Below are 19284 nucleotides of genomic sequence, written 5' to 3'. Positions count from 1 at the left end.
CCTCGAAATTCCCCCTAACGTTTTCGTTCGCCGCTCGCATTTCCTTGCAAGATCCACGCATTTTCAAAGCGCTTGTTCATAACTGAAATAAATTGCTCACGCCATACCTGTATTCACTATCCATCTTTAGTGATGCAGCTGTTCAAAAGCTTCTCTTACGTAACAGCAAGCGCTTCTCTTACTAGTACGTTAGGATTTACTCGCCAGAATGATGACCTTTTTGGAGAAAGACGAAAGACGACAGGAACGCCTTGCCTACGTTCCTTGTTTATGTGATCCTGACGAAGGAGCTACATATAAGAATTTGGTAGACCTTCATCCAGACCATATTTCTTTGTTTTCAGTGCAACTCACCTACGCGTATCGTTTTGCACAGCTTACAGTGTGTGTGTGTGTGTGTGTGTGTGTGTGTGTGTGTGTGTGTGTGTGTGTGTGTGTGTGTGTGTGTGTGTGTGTGTGTGTGTGTGTGTGTGTGTGTGTGTGTGTGTGTGTGTGTGTGTGTGTGTGTGTGTGTGTGTGTGTGTGTGTGTGTGTGTGTGTGTGCGTGTGCGTGTGCGTGTGTGTGTGTGTGTGTGTTCTCAGACTTCTCATTCGGTACGCTTCACTCCCCCCACATTTTTTATTCATCCTTCCTGGGATGGTATTTAAACACATTAGCTATGGAAGCCGATTCTGCATTTTCGTTAGCGCCGATATACCAAACAGTTTGTAAGTTGCCTTGCTGACTTGCAGTTTTCACGACACGATACGGTCCTTTATAGACAGATCCAGTATTTGATAGTCCCTTTCTCACGAGAACCATGTCTCCTACCTCCAGCGCTGGTATCGTTGTGTTTTGCTTCTTGTCGAAGTTTCTTTTCATTCTTTCACAGTATTTCGCTTGGCTGTCTTCGGTCCTTCTTCTTTCTGTAAGCTGTACCATCTTGTCGACTCCCAAGGATACATCAGCGGGAAGATAAGTTGGTTTTCCAGTAGCAACAAAGAGTGGTGTACATCCTAGACCAGTTGTGTGCGATCAGTTATGATGAGATACTGCTGCTTCAAGGCAGCACTTCCATCCTCCCGGGAAACTTGGGTACATGTTGATGTATTGCTTCAGGTCCCGAATAGTTCGTTCCGCCAATCCATCAGCTGCTGGATGGTACGGGGCAGTGAATCTCAGTGTTACGCCTCGTCGTTCTGCCCATTCCTGCAATTTATGGCTTCGGAAGGCTGGACCATTATCCGATACCAGAACTTTGACGTTCTCAAACATTTTGCGGTTGAGCAATGAGATCACGCTGTTGGCGTCCTCTCTTCCAGGTTTCGCTGCTACCATCCTTGTGCACTCATTCACGCACACAAGGAACGCTTGCGTTTTCTTCACACCTTCCGACTTCTACCGGAGTTCGGCGAAGTCTAGGCGGACAACTTCGAATAGTGTCCCTGAATGTTTCGGCAATGTCATTTGTTGAGTTTGTTGTTTGAATTTCCCCTTATTCAGTTGACATTCGTGACAAGATTGCACATACATCTTCGCGTTTCGTTTCATGTGGGGCCATGTAAATCTCTTCGTGAGCTTCATGTAGGTTCGCCCAAAATCCATCGTGTCCACCTGAATGAGGGATATTATGGTAGAGATCCAAGATTTTCGGCACAAGTGTGGGAGGCACTGTAATTTTTCCCGTCACTGTAGGTTGTAGTGCTTCAGTTCCTTCCCAAAGTTTAGCAGCGTTTATTGCTTCTTGGTGAAATGAAAAAGGCGTGACCGCCAACCTCGACATAGCATCAGCGTCTTTCATGGAAGCTCCCGGGCGATGACTGGCTTCAAAGTCAAGCTGCTGAAGCTCGTTCACCCAGCGTGCGATTTTTTCTTTAAGTTCCGCCAACTTCACAAGGTGTGTCAGTGCTTCGTGATCAGTACAAAGCTTGAATTTTGATCCTTCTAAGTAGGAGCGGAAGTACCAAATGGCCTTTAGGACGGCGAGGGCTTCTTTCTCAGTTGTTGTGTAGTTTACTTCCGTCTTGGTGAAAGTGTAACTGTAGTAACCCACCACGCGAAGCTGCTGATTGGCTGCCCGGGTGGAGTCTCGTTGATACAGAACCGCTCCGGTTCCATAATGCGACGCATCTGTATTTAGTTCAAATGGAATCGAAAAGTCCGGAAGGCAAAGCACAGGGTCAGAAGAAATTAGCTGTACCAGCTCTTCGTGTGCATATTCGCATTCTCTTGCCCATTGAAAAGGTACATCTTTTTGCGTCAACCTTGTTAAGCACCGTGTCTTCATAGCGTAGTCCCGAATAAATGCTCTGAAATGGCCGGCTAGTCCCAAAAACACGCCAAGTGTATGGACGTCAGAAGGCTTCACAAGTTTAGCGATGCGGGCCACGGACTCTTTTTTGGTATATTTAGTGGTGCCATCCAATACTCGACCCAAAAAAGGTAACTTTGTCTTTAAATAACTCGCTCTTCTTGAAGTTTAGCTTGAGCGTGGCTTCGGAGAAAACAGTGAGAACATGCGCAAGGTGTTCTTCATGTTGCTGCTCACTCTTAGAGTATACAATGATGTCGTCCACATATACATTGCAGAAGCGACCAATAAAAGGGTTCAGAACTGTATTCATCATCTTCTGAAACCAACTGGGCGAGTTTTTCCAACCAAACGGCAGACGATTATATTCATAAATGTCAAATGGCGTCACAAAGGCGGTGTATTGCTTGGTTTCTTCTTGAAGTGGCATTTGCCAGAAGCCTTTGCACAGATCTATCCTGGAAAACCAGGTTCAGCCGCCTGTTTCGTCAATGATGCTGTCTATCCGAGGCATTGGAAATGGAATCAAATGCATTTGGTTGTTGATCGCTCTATAGTCAGTGCACAGCCTGAGGCTACCGTCTTCTTTTGGGGCAATGGTGATTGGCGATGCAAATGGCGATACAGATGGATGGATGATACCAGCATCTAACATTTTTTGAAGCTGCTCTTTTAGCCATGTCTTCGTTTCTATCGATAGGTTGTATGGCTTTTTCCGGACTATAGCAGTGTCGTGTAATTTAAAGGGGACCTCAAACTTGGTGGTACCAGTAGGATAGCCTCCCAAGCAGAACAATTCCGTGTAGAGTTTCTGAATACTTTCTCCATTTTTCTGCCTGCGAATTCGGTTTGCGTCAGTCAAAGGTTTGGAATTCTCTTCATCGGGGCTTACAGACACAGTGTCGTCCCAATGAATGTTTAGCTCAACGCTTTCATGTCCGGGCGAGAGAGAAGGAAGTCGTATTCGACACCTTCTAACACCATGGCAAGAACCTCCGCGTACTGCGACTGATATTTTAGCTTTAAGCTTATCCATTCCTAGTGTTCCTTTTCACAAGCATCATACCCTCGTACAAGGAGTGATCTGCCAGTGAATATGACTTCTGCATTTGCTCTGCTTCTCTTGAGTATTGATATTGAAGCTCCACTGTCGACCAGAGCTTGTAGGTTCTGTCCGTTCACTTCAAGGTGTATGTGAAGTAAACTTGAAGAAATTAGTAGGATGGTCTCGTTTAGTTTCGGTTGAACACACTGAGGCTTTTGTGGCATTTGTTTCTCTTTCAACAGTGCTAGTGACTGCAAGGCGTCACCGGGTCGTGAGTCGGTGGCTTTAAGTCTAATATTTGCACTCTCTTTAAGCTGCGGCGGCCTTGCATCCGAGTTGCTCGACTGAGTATCTGACTGGCGGGGAACATCTGGCCGCGTCTTGCAGCTCCTCTCAGACCAGTAGTGAGGAAATACTTGTAGCAGCTCCAGTAGAGCTTTGAGAGTTTCCGGCCCTTTTATTTGTGCATTCCGTTGCAAATCTCTCGGGAGACCGCGAATTACAAGTGCTAAGACTGATCTTAATGGCAACTCTGGTTCAGCAAGTCGAAGCAGTCACTGCTTTTTAAGGAAGTAGTCAAGCGGTGAACCAGACCTAAAATGGTAGAACAGCGCCTGGTCCTATCGCTGTACGCTATTTGTTTTGAATGTAGACAGGAAGTTCTCTTTCCACATGCACCAAGGTTCGCAAACATGCTCTAAGAACCGCAACTCATGCCACATTTTTGCTACACCACTGAGAAATTGTCGCATGTTTAAGACCCGGTCTTGGTCAGGCAACCATCCGTTGTATTTCGCTGCGGCCTCATAAAAAGTGATCCACCCTTCTGGGTTATCCGAAGACTCGTCAAAAGTTTCAGGCCGTAAAGTTTCAATTGGGTGGTTTCTTTTGTGGCATAAAGCAGACAGCAGAGTTTCCGTCATGGCATCCTGTTGCAAAAGTTGTTGCTGTTGCGTCGTTATGGCCCGAAGAATTGGTGATATCTTGTCACATGATGCTGCACGACCGAATGGTCGTCCGAGTACAAGCTGGTTTAACAGGGTCACTGGGATATTCACCTTCGCCGAACCTCGTTTAACAAGCTCTTCGGGCGACATAGAAGCTCTATCCAGAACAACATCCAGGAGCTCACCCGTTGTTGTGTCCAAAGGGAGGTCGACCGGGGAATCATCCTGGACTTGGTAGCCTTTGAATACCACTCAGTCGTTGTACTTCTCCACGAAAAAAGTCACCCACATCTTCGTTCACTTGTCGGCTGCGCCAAAAAATGGAAGAAGCCCGCACATATCAAACAGTTCAAACAAGCGTCATGTCGCCATTTCTAACTTCTTTATACTCTTCTTCAATCCCCCCGCTCCTTACGATGTTCTCAGACTTCTTCTTCTCATTCGGTACGCTTCTATATATATATATATATATATATATATATATATATATATATAGGGAACTTCACGTGCGACCAGTGTAGTCATCACACATATCGTCCACACATGTGTGTGAGTGTGTGCGTGTGTGTGTGTGTGTGTGTGTGTGTGTGTGTGTGTGTGTGTGTGTGTGTGTGTGTGTGTGTGTGTGTGTGTGTGTGTGTGTGTGTGTGTGTGTGTGTGATGGAATCAACTTGCTGCTTCCGTTGGGCCCGAGATGCTTTTAATAATGACCCAGCGGACGGTTGCTTTTACATGCAACACAGACTTTTTACAGACACGCTAACACGATGCAGCCGATTTACATACACGCAGAAGTCGTTTGTCTTTCTATATAAGGATGTGCCTAGCACTCATGCATAACGGTTCGCCGGTGTGCGTCGTCGTTGCGGTGACCATGACGGTTGTCGTTGCGTAGTGCGTCGCTGCGTCGTCTGACACTTGAAGACAGCTGGTGTGTTGCTTGCGACGGCCACGCCTTACGCCATCACCACCTGGTCCGTACGGTAGCAGGACACCCGGTCGCCAGTCATCGGGCCTTGAACCACCGTTCTTCGAGCTGCCGTTCGAGACTGCCGCTCGCTCTCACGCTCTGCGCGCTCCGCACGCCGCTTCCTTGTTCCTGGAACGTAGTCGTTTTCCATTATCATCCTGTTGTTGCCACACCAGAATCATCATTCCAAGCTGGTATTTCAGGCACTTGGCCTTGTCACCGCCACACGCCACTATCCACACCATTACAATATATATCTATACATATTAAATAAGCATAAATGAAATTGTCTGACGGTAGGATGCGAACACAGTAACCCTATCAGAGCATCCCCATGCTCTAAACATTACACCACGGGCGCATGCCCAAGCGGGCTGAATAGAACATCCTTAAGCATTTCCCGCGTGTAACACAACGCGTTGAGGATCTTGGCGCGTTTTTTTTTTTTTGCAACATCAATGATAAAAGCACTTCATGTGATATTTTGCTGTCGTCAATAATTACTCATAAAAACACCGATTTCTTGAGTTTTATTACGTTTTCTGAAGATCATTACACACATTTACTGTACGCATTACCTTTGCATCAGAAACAGAACACCAGGTGGCGAAATATGTCGATGCGTGTTCGTGTAAACAGACGGGTCTGCAGAAGCAGCTGTTTTCCAAGACCTCAGGTTATACAGCTTTGCTTGCTGAAACGAATCCTAACACATCAATGCAAACTCTTCAAGCTTGTGCCATCATTTTCCCACAAGTAGTCAGGGCACCGCAGAGGCCACAGGGGTCCTGTCGACCTCCGGCCCGGTGGGGGCGAAGGCTTCATCGCTCGAGATGAAGTCTACGCGACGCACACATCGCTCTCTGGAGCGGGTGTCCAGTGCCTCGCAAGAGGCTATGGACACTAGTCCAAGCCAAACGGCGCTAGTAGCGTCGAAGGAGCGGCGAGGTTCTCTTTACCGCTCCAAAAAAGACAAAACACCAATTACAGGGCCTAGCAAAGGCTCTGTAAAGTAAGTCACCCTTCTCCCTTTTGAGACACACAGCACCTTTTATTTTCCTCCAACATGAACACAATAATGCAGTGGAATGTTAGGGGACTAATGCACAACCTCGACGACATCCAAGAACTTATCAATAAATTTAATCCAAAGGTGCTGTGTGTTCAAGAAACACACCTAAACTCTAGAAACACCAACCTCCTACGTCAGAATATTATTTTCCGAAGAGATCGCGAGGACTCTGCCGCATCTTCTGGTGGTGTGGCCATCATACTCGACAGAAGTGTAGCCTGTCAGCAACTTCCACTCAATACAGCACTTGAGGCGGCAGCCGTTCGTGCTGTACTTCTGGGTAAACTCGTCACCATTTGCTCGCTCTACATACCCCCACATTATCATTTACACAAGCATGAATTTCAGTCATTTATAGATGAATTACCAGAACCTTACCTCGTTCTTGGCGATTTGAATGCACACAGCAGCTTGTGGGGCGACACGCGTATCGATGCGCGAGGACGCCTAATCGAACAATTCCTTTTCTCCTCTGGTGCGTGTCTCCTGAATAAAAAGGAACCCACCTTTTTCTTCCACAAAACTTTTTCTTCCATTGATCTCAGTGTAGCTTCCCCGTCTATATTTCCTGAACTTAAATGGGAAGTTATAAAAAATCCTTACGGGAGTGACCACTTCCCCATACTGCTGAGATCACCACTACAAAACGAACCTCCACCACAAGCTCCCCGGTGGAAGTTGGATATGGCAGATTGGGAGAAATTCAAGAGTCTTACAAGTGGTATCTCGTGGCCTGACGTATCTTTGCTGGGAATTGATGCTGCGTTTGAGTATCTTGCATCTTTCATAATCGATACTGCTTCTGAATGTATACCAGAAATGAGTGGTGCGACCTGCAAACGCCGTGTCCCATGATGGAACGAGGAATGTCGGAACGCTCGTAGGAAACAAAACAAAGCGTGGGGGTTGCTACGCGATTTCCCAACTGCGGAGAATCTTGTCAATTTTAAGAAAATAAAATCGGAGGGCAGGAGAACGCGCCGACAGGCCAGGAGAGAGAGTTGGGAGAAGTTTTTATCAGGTATCAACTCATATACAGAAGAGGGCAGAGTCTGGAAAAAGTTAACAAGATAAAAGGGCTACAAACTTTTTCAATCCCGTTGGTAAACACACAAGGCGACAGTCTGGAAGACCAAGCTAACTGTCTGGGAGCACATTTTGAACATGTGGCCAGCTCATCCCATTATTCACAAACATTTAAAAGGCACAAGGCTACAATAGAAAAACAGAAAGCTAGAAAGAAAAGGTACCGGAAACGAGGCATACAACCAGCCATTCTGCATTGCTGAGCTGTATGCATCACTTAGTTGTTGCAACAAGTCTGCGCCAGGCTCTGACCGCATAGCTTATCAAATGCTGAAGCACCTTCCTCATGAAACAAAGAAAACTCTCCTCTCTATATACAATGCTATATGGACCTCCGGCAAGATCCCCTCTGCCTGGAAAGAGGCCATTGTCATTCCTATACTGAAGGAGGGCAAGGACCCATCGTCTGCTTCGAGTTACCGCCCTATAGCACTAACAAGCTGCCTGTGCAAACTGTTCGAAAAAATGATTAACCGCCGACTGATACATTTTCTTGAATCAAACAAATTGCTTGACCCGTACCAATGCGTGTTTCGAGAAGGTCGATCCACCGCCGACCATTTGATACGTATTGAGACGCAAATTCGTGAAGCTTTCGTCCATAAACAGTTCTTTCTCTCTGTATTCCTTGATATGGAAAAAGCCTACGATACCACGTGGCGCTTTGGAATACTTAGAGACCTCTCGCACGTTGGTATACGTGGTAACATGTTAAATGTCATAGAAAGTTATTTATCTAATCGCACTTTCCGTGTTCGTGTGGGAAATGCTGTATCAAGACCTTTTGTGCAGGAAACTGGAGTGCCACAGGGTGGGGTGCTCAGTTGCACTCTCTTTATCGTAAAAATGAGTTCTTTGCGTCTGTATATCCCAAGAAACATGTTTTATTCTGCATACGTCGATGATGTACAGATAGGTTTCGCCTCGTGCAATCTCGCAGTCTGGGAGCGGCAGATTCAGCTTGGTCTGAACAAGGTGTCTAAGTTGGCAGACGAGAATGAATTTAGCCTTAACCCACAAAAGACCACCTGCGTCCTGTTCTGCAGAAAGAGGGGTCTGCACCCCGATCCTCACATTGAGTTGCAGGGAGAACGCGTGCACGTAAAAACAGAACATAAATTTTTAGGTATGATTCTAGATACGAAGCTTACATTTGTGGCATACATACGGTATCTAAGAAACAAGTGTATGAAAACAATGAATATTCTAAAAGTGTTGTCACGCATCGCTTGGGGTAGTGACACACAGTGTCTTTTAAATTTGTACAAGATCGAGCCTCATACTTACAAGATTAGATTACGGTGCCATAGTGTACCATTCCGCTACGCCAAGCGCCCTAAGGATGCTGGATCCTGTACACCATCTAGGCATCCGCCTAGCAACTGGTGCCTTCAGGACAAGTCCTGTGGCAAGCCTGTATGTAGAGGCGGACATGTGGTCGCTTGATATGCAACGTTCATCTTTAAGCCTCACCTATTTCCTGAAAGTAAATTCCAACCCGGAACATCCGTCCTTCTCAACTGTAAATGATATGACCAGTTCCACACTCTTTAATAACCGGCCGACAGCAAGTAAACCCTTTTCACTACGTGTAAGAAAAATTAGTGAAGAAATGGACATCCCACTACTTGAAAATACTCTGATGGCCCCAGCAAAGCCAGTGCCACCGTGGCAGTGGCAACTCATAGAGTGTGATACTTCGTTTGTAGAGGTCACAAAAGATGCTCCAGAGGCACATATCCGGATGCATTTTCTGGAAATCCAGTTCAAGTACTCGTCCTGCACTCAGTTTTACACCGACGCTTCCAAGTGACATGCAGGGGTATCTTATGCAGTAGTCGGCCCATCGTTCTCCGAGTCCGATGTACTGCACCCGGAAACAAGCATTTTCACGGCTGAGGCCTATGCACTTTTATCGGCTGTGAAGAGTATAGGCGAATCAAAACTCAAAAGATCAATAATATTTACAGACTCCCTAAGCGTCGTAAAAGCCGTCATGACTCTACATAGACACAAAAACCCTCTACTTATTGAACTGTATTCTGCTCTGTGCAAGGCATATCTGTCTAACCAGCATATTAATATATGCTGGGTGCCTGGCCATAGAGGCATCGAGGGCAATGTTCTGGCTGATCAAATGGCCACATCAACTATATCGCGAGCCCTTAACCCTACCGCTTCTATTGCTGCCACAGATCTCAAGCCCTACTTGAGAAAGAAACTTCGAAGCCACTGGCAGCGCTTGTGGGATGCCGAAACGAACAATAAGCTCCACTTAGTTAAGCCACAGATTGGCCCGTGGCATCCTGTTACGAAAATACGAAGAACTAATGTCCTATTCTCTCGTCTGAGAATAGGACATACATATGGCACCCACAATTTTCTCTTAACTGGAAATGACCCGCCAAGCTGTGGTAGATGTGGAGAGAGGCTTACCGTGCTACACGTGCTCGTGGAGTGCAGGGAAGCCGAAAGAGAGAGAAAACGACACTTCCCTTTAGCGTACCAGTACCGTCTCCCTCTCCACCCTGCTATGTTTCTTGGTGACGAACCTCTGTTTAGCACTAAAGCTGTTCTGTATTTTCTGAGCGATGTTGTACTGCATGTTATTTGCCCAATAGTTTCGTAGCGCGTCCTCTCTTCAGAGGATGTCGCCGCGACAGTAGTTTTGCATAGCACGCGCCTCCAGGCCCTTACGTTTTCAAAGGGTCTGTCAAGGCAGTAGTGCTTTTTAAAAAGATTTATCTGTGATATATTTTAGCCTATCGTCATTATCTTGCAATCTGTTCTTTCGTGATCATAGTGCACCTCATTAGCCATTGCCATAATTTTATTACATATACATTTTACGCATTTTACAGCGATTGTTTTTAGGCCCTTTTACAGCCACTACACATCTACCTTTCGCAATTCATTGCTCCATTGTCAACTCATGAACACTGGCCTGGCGCTCTTTGGCCATATCTAGCCCTTGCGCCATTAAACACCATACATCATCATCATCCCACAAGTAGTAGTCATGGTAGTACCTGTCTGTGCGGTATCAGCGCGCGTAAACATGCCTTAGCGTGTTAATTGTCAGAACGCCAGCCGAGAAGCTCTTGTGGAATGCTAATCGCACTAAAGCATGACAAGCCCGCATGTGCACTAAGATGACTCCGTGTTCCAAACGAAGAACAACGTGCTGCTGAGTTTGCGGCACACGCTGCAGCTGAACACTGGGGGCATCCAGACACTCCTCCTACTCCCCTCCCGTGAGGAGTGGCGCGAACGAGCGCGGTGTTCAGTAACTCCGCCCATATCTGACCACTAACTCTCTCACGAAGGCTTTGTCTTTCATCGACCTCGACTGAAGGTTAAATCGCTTTCCAACTTCTTTTTTCACATACGATATTGGTGTGTTCACGTTGACAGCAAGCCGTATGTAAATCTTGTTCAAATGGGGCTGCTGCCTGGTAAACCAAGCTGTAGGCGACATAATTCTGCCCATTTAAAATGTGAAGCAGCAAAAAGAACGCACAAATTTCACTGAAGTTGCCTAAGTATGCCTAGGCCTAACCCCAAATTTAAGTTGGCCTACTGCAAATTTCAAGTTGGTCCATGTCCAAATTTCAAATGGCGAACCCCCAAATTTCAGTAGGCTCACCTTCAGATTTCAAGTTGGCCCATCCCAAAAATTTTGTTGGCCCAACCCTACTATAAGCTTCACCATGCATTTTCTGTGGAGCCCCATGTATCCCTATTGGTATTCTCTGTGAGCAAATTTTTTTGCATTGTTCCTTATCGCTTATAAAGCTACCAATCATCTACATTTGCACTACAATTAGTATTGAATATCTTTGCAAATTACTCATTTTTGTGGAGATAGTAGGCATTAAATTTTTCGCGTGACGGGGCTGGGGTGCTCGCCCAAGAATGCTTATGCATTAAAAAACTTACAGAAGAGGTCAATATGATAGGCGCGCAAGGAAACACAACCGGTGATTTATTCCCTTCGTTTTCTATCATCTTATCCACAGTGGACATAACGTACTAGGGCAGAATAGAACTTGTGGCTGAGCTTGTTGTTTCATACTTGCAGGTTTAAGAAACGCACAAAATGGGACTAAGAAGTCGGCACAAAGCAAGTGCTAACTCACAACTAAAGTATATTCGGAGAATGCAGCACATATGCAGGGTGTCCCTACTATCACACACCAAGATTTAAAATATGCAGATGCCACGTAGCTGGACAGAACCAAGGTAATTATGTTTGCCACCGCTTGGAGATACTCAGATTATTTTTTTCCATTCCGCCGAATTAATTACAAAATTATTGTTAATTATTTAAACAACTTCTCAAATATTATAATTATATGACAATGAGAAAATTGTAGTGCGACATGACAAACAATACAACTTTCTGTTGCTCAATTACGTGCTACATAAAAGTGTTTTTTCTTTCGAGCGTGAAAGGAGAACGCGAATACACGCGAAATTGCCGCACGAATGGTCGCTCTAGACACTGCGTCTACTCGCGGGTCTCTTTCACGCTCGAAAAACACTGTTATGTAGAATGTATTGAGCAAGCAGAAAGCTGTATCGGGTGTTTTTAATGTTGCTCTACAATTTTCAAATTGACACCTTTCATTTGTTTATAATATTTGAGAAGTTTATTAATTAGTTGGACTAATTATGCAATTCCACCGAATGCAAAAATAATCTGAGTATCTCCAAGCGACGGCAAGGAACATTACCTTGGCACTGTCTAGCTACGTAACATTTGCATATGTTTAAATCTTCGTGCCAGATAGTTGGGACACCCTGTATCAAGAAACAACGAAAGTGTGGTGACCGAAGAGCTGCCAAGAACACCGTAGTCATCTTGCAGTGGATATGAAAAAGCAAATGACAACATTATTTCTAAAAGGTTTTATTCGCTAGTGCGCAAAATACACTTGTGTATCGGAGACACGTCTTCTATTTATTTTTCATTTTTTTGTCCTCATTAAAAAGCTTCCAATAATTGGCCCGCAAGCATGTCTCGACTCTTAGCCGGAATTCGTACACTAGGAAACGTATTCTTACGGGAACAGGTCCGACAATGTATCGGTAAATCCAATCAGGCTTTATTCTTGATAGATAACTCATGATCCCGTGGCCGATCATTCATGCAATAGGCCTGTTTGTCCAATATAGACCTTTCCGCATGCAAGCGAGATTTCGTAGACTACGCCAATCGCGTAGGTGATATAAGGCCACGCACGCTTATTCCTGCTCGGCTGCTTCTTTGGTGGCCAAAAAAAATGCCTAGACATAGCACATTCAACTTACGTGGCGCTGAGAAAATGATAGGTGCTTTGTACCTGCTCCCCACGCGTTTTCAGGTCATGTACATAGGGCGCGACCTCAGGCCCCCTTTGCGCATGGGCTTGGCATTCTTTTGAACCTTCAGCTTTTGAAGGACGGTCTCGGGCAGAGCCACAAACATAGAACATGTAAACCAGCTCACTGTTTACTGGTTACCGCGGAATCTGGTTAATAAAAATAGAGTGCACCAAACAACCACAAGGCTTCACTAGCCGGGATTCCAGGTGCGGAGAAGCTCTGGCTCGTTTGGGAAAATCCCTATGCGTGGAATGTGGAGGTAAATGATCTTTTAGAACATGTGGAGAATACATCCTGCACGTGTGCTGCTCTATAAAATACACTGCAATATCGAAAATATCAAAAGAGTCGTTGTTAGGAAGGATATAGGTAAAAGTTAGGTCTATCTAAATCTTTGCAATTGCAAGAGTGTGCGTCTATGAAGCGTTAGTACTTAAAATCACGAGAGAGTCATCTATATGTCTAGAAACACGCAGTAGTGTAGCATTGTCGAGAAAGATATATGTAGGTCATGGTTATGAGTGCAACAAAATATCGCTAAACACGCGAGCAACAAATGATACGATACAGATGATCTTTCGCTGTATGTAAGGCTCGTTATCAAAATTAAAATAGGTGGAATTGAGATTGTAGTCCAGTGAAACCATAAATTTATGTAAAGTAATTCTGGCCGCATTCTGGACGACAACTGCACCATTTTGTTCAATACATGACCGAAAAACGTGAAATGGAGCAGAATGGTACGCTCTGAATAAAAAAAGTCCTTGACATCTACTCAGAAAGCAACTTTACTGGAACCAAGGTTTTTACGAAAGGTTGCAAGTTCACTCCAATTCCTTACGGCAAATGGGCAATCCAAAAGAAATGTGTTGCAAGTATTCCAAGAAAAATCAGCCATCGTGTCGCTGCCACGGGCCGCTTTACGCTAACAGTACATCTGAAAGGTAACTTATGCGTCTTCAAGTTTAAAAAAGTGGATTACAAGAAAAACATTTATACTCCCTAACCGAAGAGGAGTGGGAAGAAAGTGCTTCGCATATTCCCCACTATTTCCTAACGTTATTCCTTGCCTCTGGTAAGATGGCGGCGGTCCGGCTTCACTTTTGAGACGGCAGCTCCACTCCAGCATTTTTTTTAATCCTCCTTGTCCCTAACAAGGTTAGGTAATTTTGAGAGTTCGATCTTTTGGCACAAGGTAATCACCTTAAAATGCTGCTGCCACCTGCGTTACAAAGCGATTTTTGTTGAAAGCCTTCATAAGCGTCGGGGACGTCCCGATTTTTGTCGGATGGACAGCTAAGTTTGCTCCCCGGTCTCAAAGTATTCAAAATCGTATTGCTACAGTAAAGGAACAGGGAAACGAAACAAGTGTTTTCATTTTGCTATTTATTATAAAAATTAAGTATCATGCTTACCTCATTTTTAAAAGTCATTTTTTTTAGGATTGCTTGCTCTGCAACCGCGGAGATGCTGGCACAATACGTGCTAAAATAGACGCCGGCCAAAACAGCTCCATTTCCCAGGCGTTCGCTGTCACCTCGGCCGAAATCTCAACGAACTCAACTACGTGCTCCGTGACAGCGCGACCAACTTGGCGGAACCCAGTCGCGGAGAGTTGCGAAGGACGCGGCTGTCGCGTGCTTCGCCGCTAATCGCGCCACGTGAAACTACTTTTATCCTTTCACTTGGGCAGGTTGGCTGTCGCAGAAGCAAAGTTCATAGCGAGTGCCTAAACAGCTTTCTCACGAAGGTAGCTGATGGCATAACCGCAAAGCCGCCGTTTTGCTTGCAATTGACGATTATTGTGTTTTGTAGCAGAACGTAGCCAAGTCGTTCGTGGAATCCTTTCTCCAAAGCTTGTAGCAATGCACTTTCTTAGCAGACTTCCGACTTTATCGAAAAGGCACTCTTACCCGTGTTCGTTTCCACCCTTACCGGCCCCTTGTCTTCTTCTTCTTTCTGGAGTTTTACGTGCCAAAACCAGTTCTTCTAATGAGGCACACGGTTGTGGAGGGCTCCGGAATAATTTTGACCACCTGGGGTTCTCTGTCTATTGAGAGCTCGAAGTTCATGCGCACGCACGCCGATCAGGTTTAAAACTGGTGCTTTCTTGAGCGTCGAAAACTCATCGTCAGGAAGGTGAACGTCATTAATCACGACATGATGAACTTGTGTTCAGCCATCAGTGAACCCTTGGACAAGTATCGTAACGTACAATGCCACCGAAACTCCGTGATTTTTGCCTCTGGACCTGTATCCCAGGTAAAGTACTCGTAACCAGTTCCATAACTAGCAAACTAGCCTCCACAACTCAGACTTGAGAATGCGACAGATCTTCTTAAAATATCCATTTGAAAGCCTCAGTTCTCTAAAAAGTGAGCGATTTCTGCAGGGATACAACCTTGTCTCAGGCAAAACGCTGATAATCACTTCTCCATTGTCTAGTTCATTGTCCCCCGTAAGCTGTTAGCTTGTTAAACCTGCACGCTTCCTTACTCTAGGCGCCTGACTTTGCAGGCAAAACCACGGACAATCGCGCAAACAATTTTCTGGACATCGCATTTCCGTAGCAGAGAGCGTTTGGTACTATTTAGAGTTGCAGCAACAGCGTCCTATCAGCAATACGTTTGATGGAAACGTATTTGATTCAACAGTGTTACCAGTTTCGGCGACTCTTTGAACTAGATTACTTGCCTTGTCGCTAAGGTACACAATGCCGTGAAATAAACCACGAGCCTGCTTTTCAAAACTTTGTATGATAATACACGTCCGTGTATGCTCTGAAGATTCATGAGTTTGCGGCCCAAGTGTTTGGTGATACCTGTGCTTCCGATGTGCAGTTATTAAGTGTGATTCATGATGGGTGGTGTGGCGAAAGAAACTTTCCAAGGTTGTAAATACCAGACGCGAAAATAATTTATAATAATGGTAAAAAGGCTGTACATTATTTGCGTATAATTCGAAAAATATTTCAAATTCCTTTCAATTCGCTCCTGGCACTATTCGATTCGTGATCAACACGCCCTTAAAAATCACTATTTGCATAACCCTGCTACACATAAACACATAACATACCCCTGCAAGTGTGCAGCTTTCATCTGCCGCCTTCGTGCTACGATTTCGGCGCATTCTGTGTCCCTTGATTCTTGCATGCATGCATTCACTCTGCTGAGCATGACGCCGCTTAATTAGCACATAACCATTGTTTGCAGTGAAATATACGAAACTATATGGGCACCCGGTGTCATAAGGCGGAGCATAAAGAATGGGGAAGTTTAGGACCGGTGCTTCGGCTACGTGGCAGGCGGACAAACGTTCATTCATAAGTGTGCGTCATAACACATGTTACCATTGGTGCACTACGGAGGAAGGTCCACGTAATCAGAATGCCTGGCTGGGGCACTGCAATCAGCAGGCACAAATTCACGTAGTGCCAGTCATTCCTTAAAGAGAATTTTGGAAAGCAAGCAGTGCCACATAATAAAAAGCTGGCAGATCCCACGCCCTGTGGTAATCGATGTTATGCGAAGCAGTGTGCGGGGAGCCTACCAAGTTAACGAAACGGCCATGAGAGCACCAAGACGTGGGCGACTCTTTCATGACCTACATGACACGCTTCTGATGACATTCATGTCATGAGTGCTGAGGAGTCCCTTTAGCTAGGCCTAAGAGACTTTAAGGCGAAAGCCTTAGTCATGCTCATGACTATGATTTCGACCATCAATCTTTAGCCTTTTGCTTCACTTAGTACCACATCCGAACCCATTACAATGGTTTATGAGTGTTAATTTTTTTCGGTGAGTTGATCATTGTCGTTCTTGCTGAGTCATGGTCATGGTCATGACTATGACTTCTACCACCATTCTTTAGTGTTTCCTTTGCTTAGTACCCACGTCCGAACCCCTTTCAGTGGTTTTTAGTGTTAATATTTTTCGTTGTGTCATTGTCACTTTTCCTGAGTCATGCTCATGACTATGATTTCTACCATCATGGTTTAGTGATTCCTTCACTTAGTACTCACGTCGGAACCCATTTCAGTGGCTTTTGAGTGTTAATCTTTTTCGCTGAGTTATTGTCATTTATGCTGAGTCATGCTCATGACTTTTACTTCTACCATCATTCTTTAGTGTTTCCTTCACTTAGTACCCACTCAAAGCTGATTTCAGTGGTTTTTGAGTGTTAATCTTATTTTGCTGAGTCGTCATTTTTGCTGAGCCATGGTCATTACTATGGCTTCCACCATCATCCTTTAGTGTTTCCTTTACTTACTACCCACGTCAGAACCCATTTCGGTGGTTCTCGAGTTTAATTTCTTTTGCTGATTCATTGTCATTTTTGGCGAGTCACTTCTACCATCATCCTTTAGTGTTTCCTTCACTTAGTTACCACGTCAGAACTAATTTTAGTTGTTGAGTGTTAATGTTTTCTTGCTGAGTCAGTGATTTTTGCTGAATCATGTTCAAGACTATGCCTTCTACCCCCCTCCTTTAGTGTTTCCCACACTTAGTGCTCACGTGCGAACCTATTTCAGTGGCTTTTCAGTGTTCATCTTTTTCTGCTGAATCATTGTCATTTTTGCTGAGTCATGCTCATGACTATGACTCTGCCATCATCATTTAGTGTTTCCTTCCCTTAGTACCCACGTCCGAACCCATTTCAGTGGTTTTTGAGTGCTAATATTCTTTTCGCTGGGTCATTGTCATTTTAGACGGCTGTTTCATTACCTACATTGCACGCATGTCATGGAATTCATGTCATGACCTATCATTTATATTCGTCATACACTGTTGTCATACTATGCCAATTTGGTACCACCAAGTTAACGAAACGACCATGAGAGCACCAAGACGTAGGCAGCTGTTTCATGACCTATATGACACCGATGTCATGACATCCATGTCATTAATTATCATTTATCTTCGTCATACACTCTTGTCATACTATGCCAATTTTGGTAAATACCAAATTAGTGATACGACCATGGGAGCACCAAGACATAGGCGGATAGATAGATAGATAGATAGATAGATAGATAGATAGATAGATAGATAGATAGATAGATAGATAGATAGATAGATAGATAGATAGATAGATAGATAGATAGATAGATAGATAGATAGATAGATAGATAGATAGATAGATAGATAGATAGATAGATAGATAGATAGATAGATAGATACTCTCAAAGTGGCAAATGTTCGCCAAGAAATGATTCGCAATTTCACATTTAAAAACTTCGTAACGTGATTAAAAGGCGCAACATTACAGAGTTACAAAGTTACAAAGTGTATTCTAACTAAAATGTTTTTTTTTCCTTGCAGCCCAAGCGTCTAACCAGCGCTCATGTCGAAGACCAAGCCATTCACTCAAAAGATAGACGATGCCGATAGAGATCCGCATTGCGAGCCACGCCTCGTTAGAGAAGCGTTGAAGTTTCGTGCACAAAAAGGAGATTTAGTCCTACATTCGTTTCCGAAAAGCGGCACTCACTGGGTTCTTTATATTGTGCAGCTCATTCTAAAAAAAGGCCAACCAATCACAAGCCATGGTGCTTTCACGCAGAACGTAGTACATCTGGGAGTGACAGACCCTGACGACTTACAACCAAGCCTGCCACTACGTCTGTTCCAGTCCCACTTTCCCATAAGAAAGGAATTAATCAACAGCGAAGCAAAGTACATCTACGTGACGCGGAACCCGTGGGACGTCTGCGTGTCACTCTACCACATGGTGACCAGTCTCAGCGCCTACCGCTTCCAAGATGGCACATTTGATGACTTCTTTGATGCTTTTCTTAGCGAGGACGTCGCCGGTTACGGGAACTACTTTAATCATGTGGTTTCAGGATATGAAGTCAAGGACATGAACAACGTGTTTTTCGTCACTTATGAGAACTTGACAAGAGACACCCGAGGCACTGTGCTGAAGCTCGCGCGCTTCCTGGGAGAAGGTTACGCAATGGATTTGGAAGAAGATGAGCGGCTGCTTCGTGATTTACTTGAAAGATGTTCAGCGGATCAAATGAGACATGTACTGGTCGCGGACCTCAGCCCTATCTCAAATCCTCGCATCGAAAAAGTACTGTGGCACCTTGACGAAATTTCTAAGAATGAATACAAAAGCAAGAAGTACTGCTACGTAAGGGATGCCAAAGTGGGTGGATGGAAGAGATATTTTTCACAGGAACAGCTGAAGCGCCTGGAGGAAGCAATAAAAGAAGTAGAAAAAAAGTCGCCGGTAATGGAACTTTGGGGAAATATACGTAAAGAGGCCACCGAGATGTCGGCTGGGAAATAAAAAATAAGGACATGAACTTGAGCCTTTCTCACGGAATTTGCCCTGTTTCCTTAGTTGTTTCAAAAACATATTCAAATAAAATTGTTTGGAAGATATCGTTTTGCTTTACTTCAAGACGCGAATAGCAAGGTTGAAGAAATGCAGCCAATGACGGATCATTGGACGAATATTCGTAAAGAGCCACGGTGGTATCTGCGTCCTTGTTGTCG

At 44.7% G+C, this 19284-nt stretch overlaps 1 protein-coding gene across 2 annotated transcripts in view; it reads left to right on the top strand.

The window, feature by feature from the left end:
• LOC125944790 (sulfotransferase 2A8-like) overlaps nt 1-19075 on the top strand; it is a 79495-nt gene extending 60420 nt beyond the window's left edge. For both annotated transcript variants that reach the window (XM_049666121.1, XM_049666122.1), the window contains one exon: nt 18100-19075. In XM_049666121.1, the coding sequence (XP_049522078.1) occupies nt 18122-19075 (954 nt within the window). In that variant the 5' untranslated portion in view covers nt 18100-18121. The remainder of the gene's footprint in view (nt 1-18099) is intronic.
• The last annotated feature ends 209 nt before the right edge of the window (nt 19076-19284 follow it).

Source organism: Dermacentor silvarum, chromosome 4 (assembly GCF_013339745.2).
Source record: "Dermacentor silvarum isolate Dsil-2018 chromosome 4, BIME_Dsil_1.4, whole genome shotgun sequence".
In the NCBI taxonomy this organism is placed as follows: Eukaryota; Metazoa; Arthropoda; class Arachnida; order Ixodida; family Ixodidae; genus Dermacentor; species Dermacentor silvarum.
This window is presented reverse-complemented; position numbering and strand designations above follow the sequence as displayed.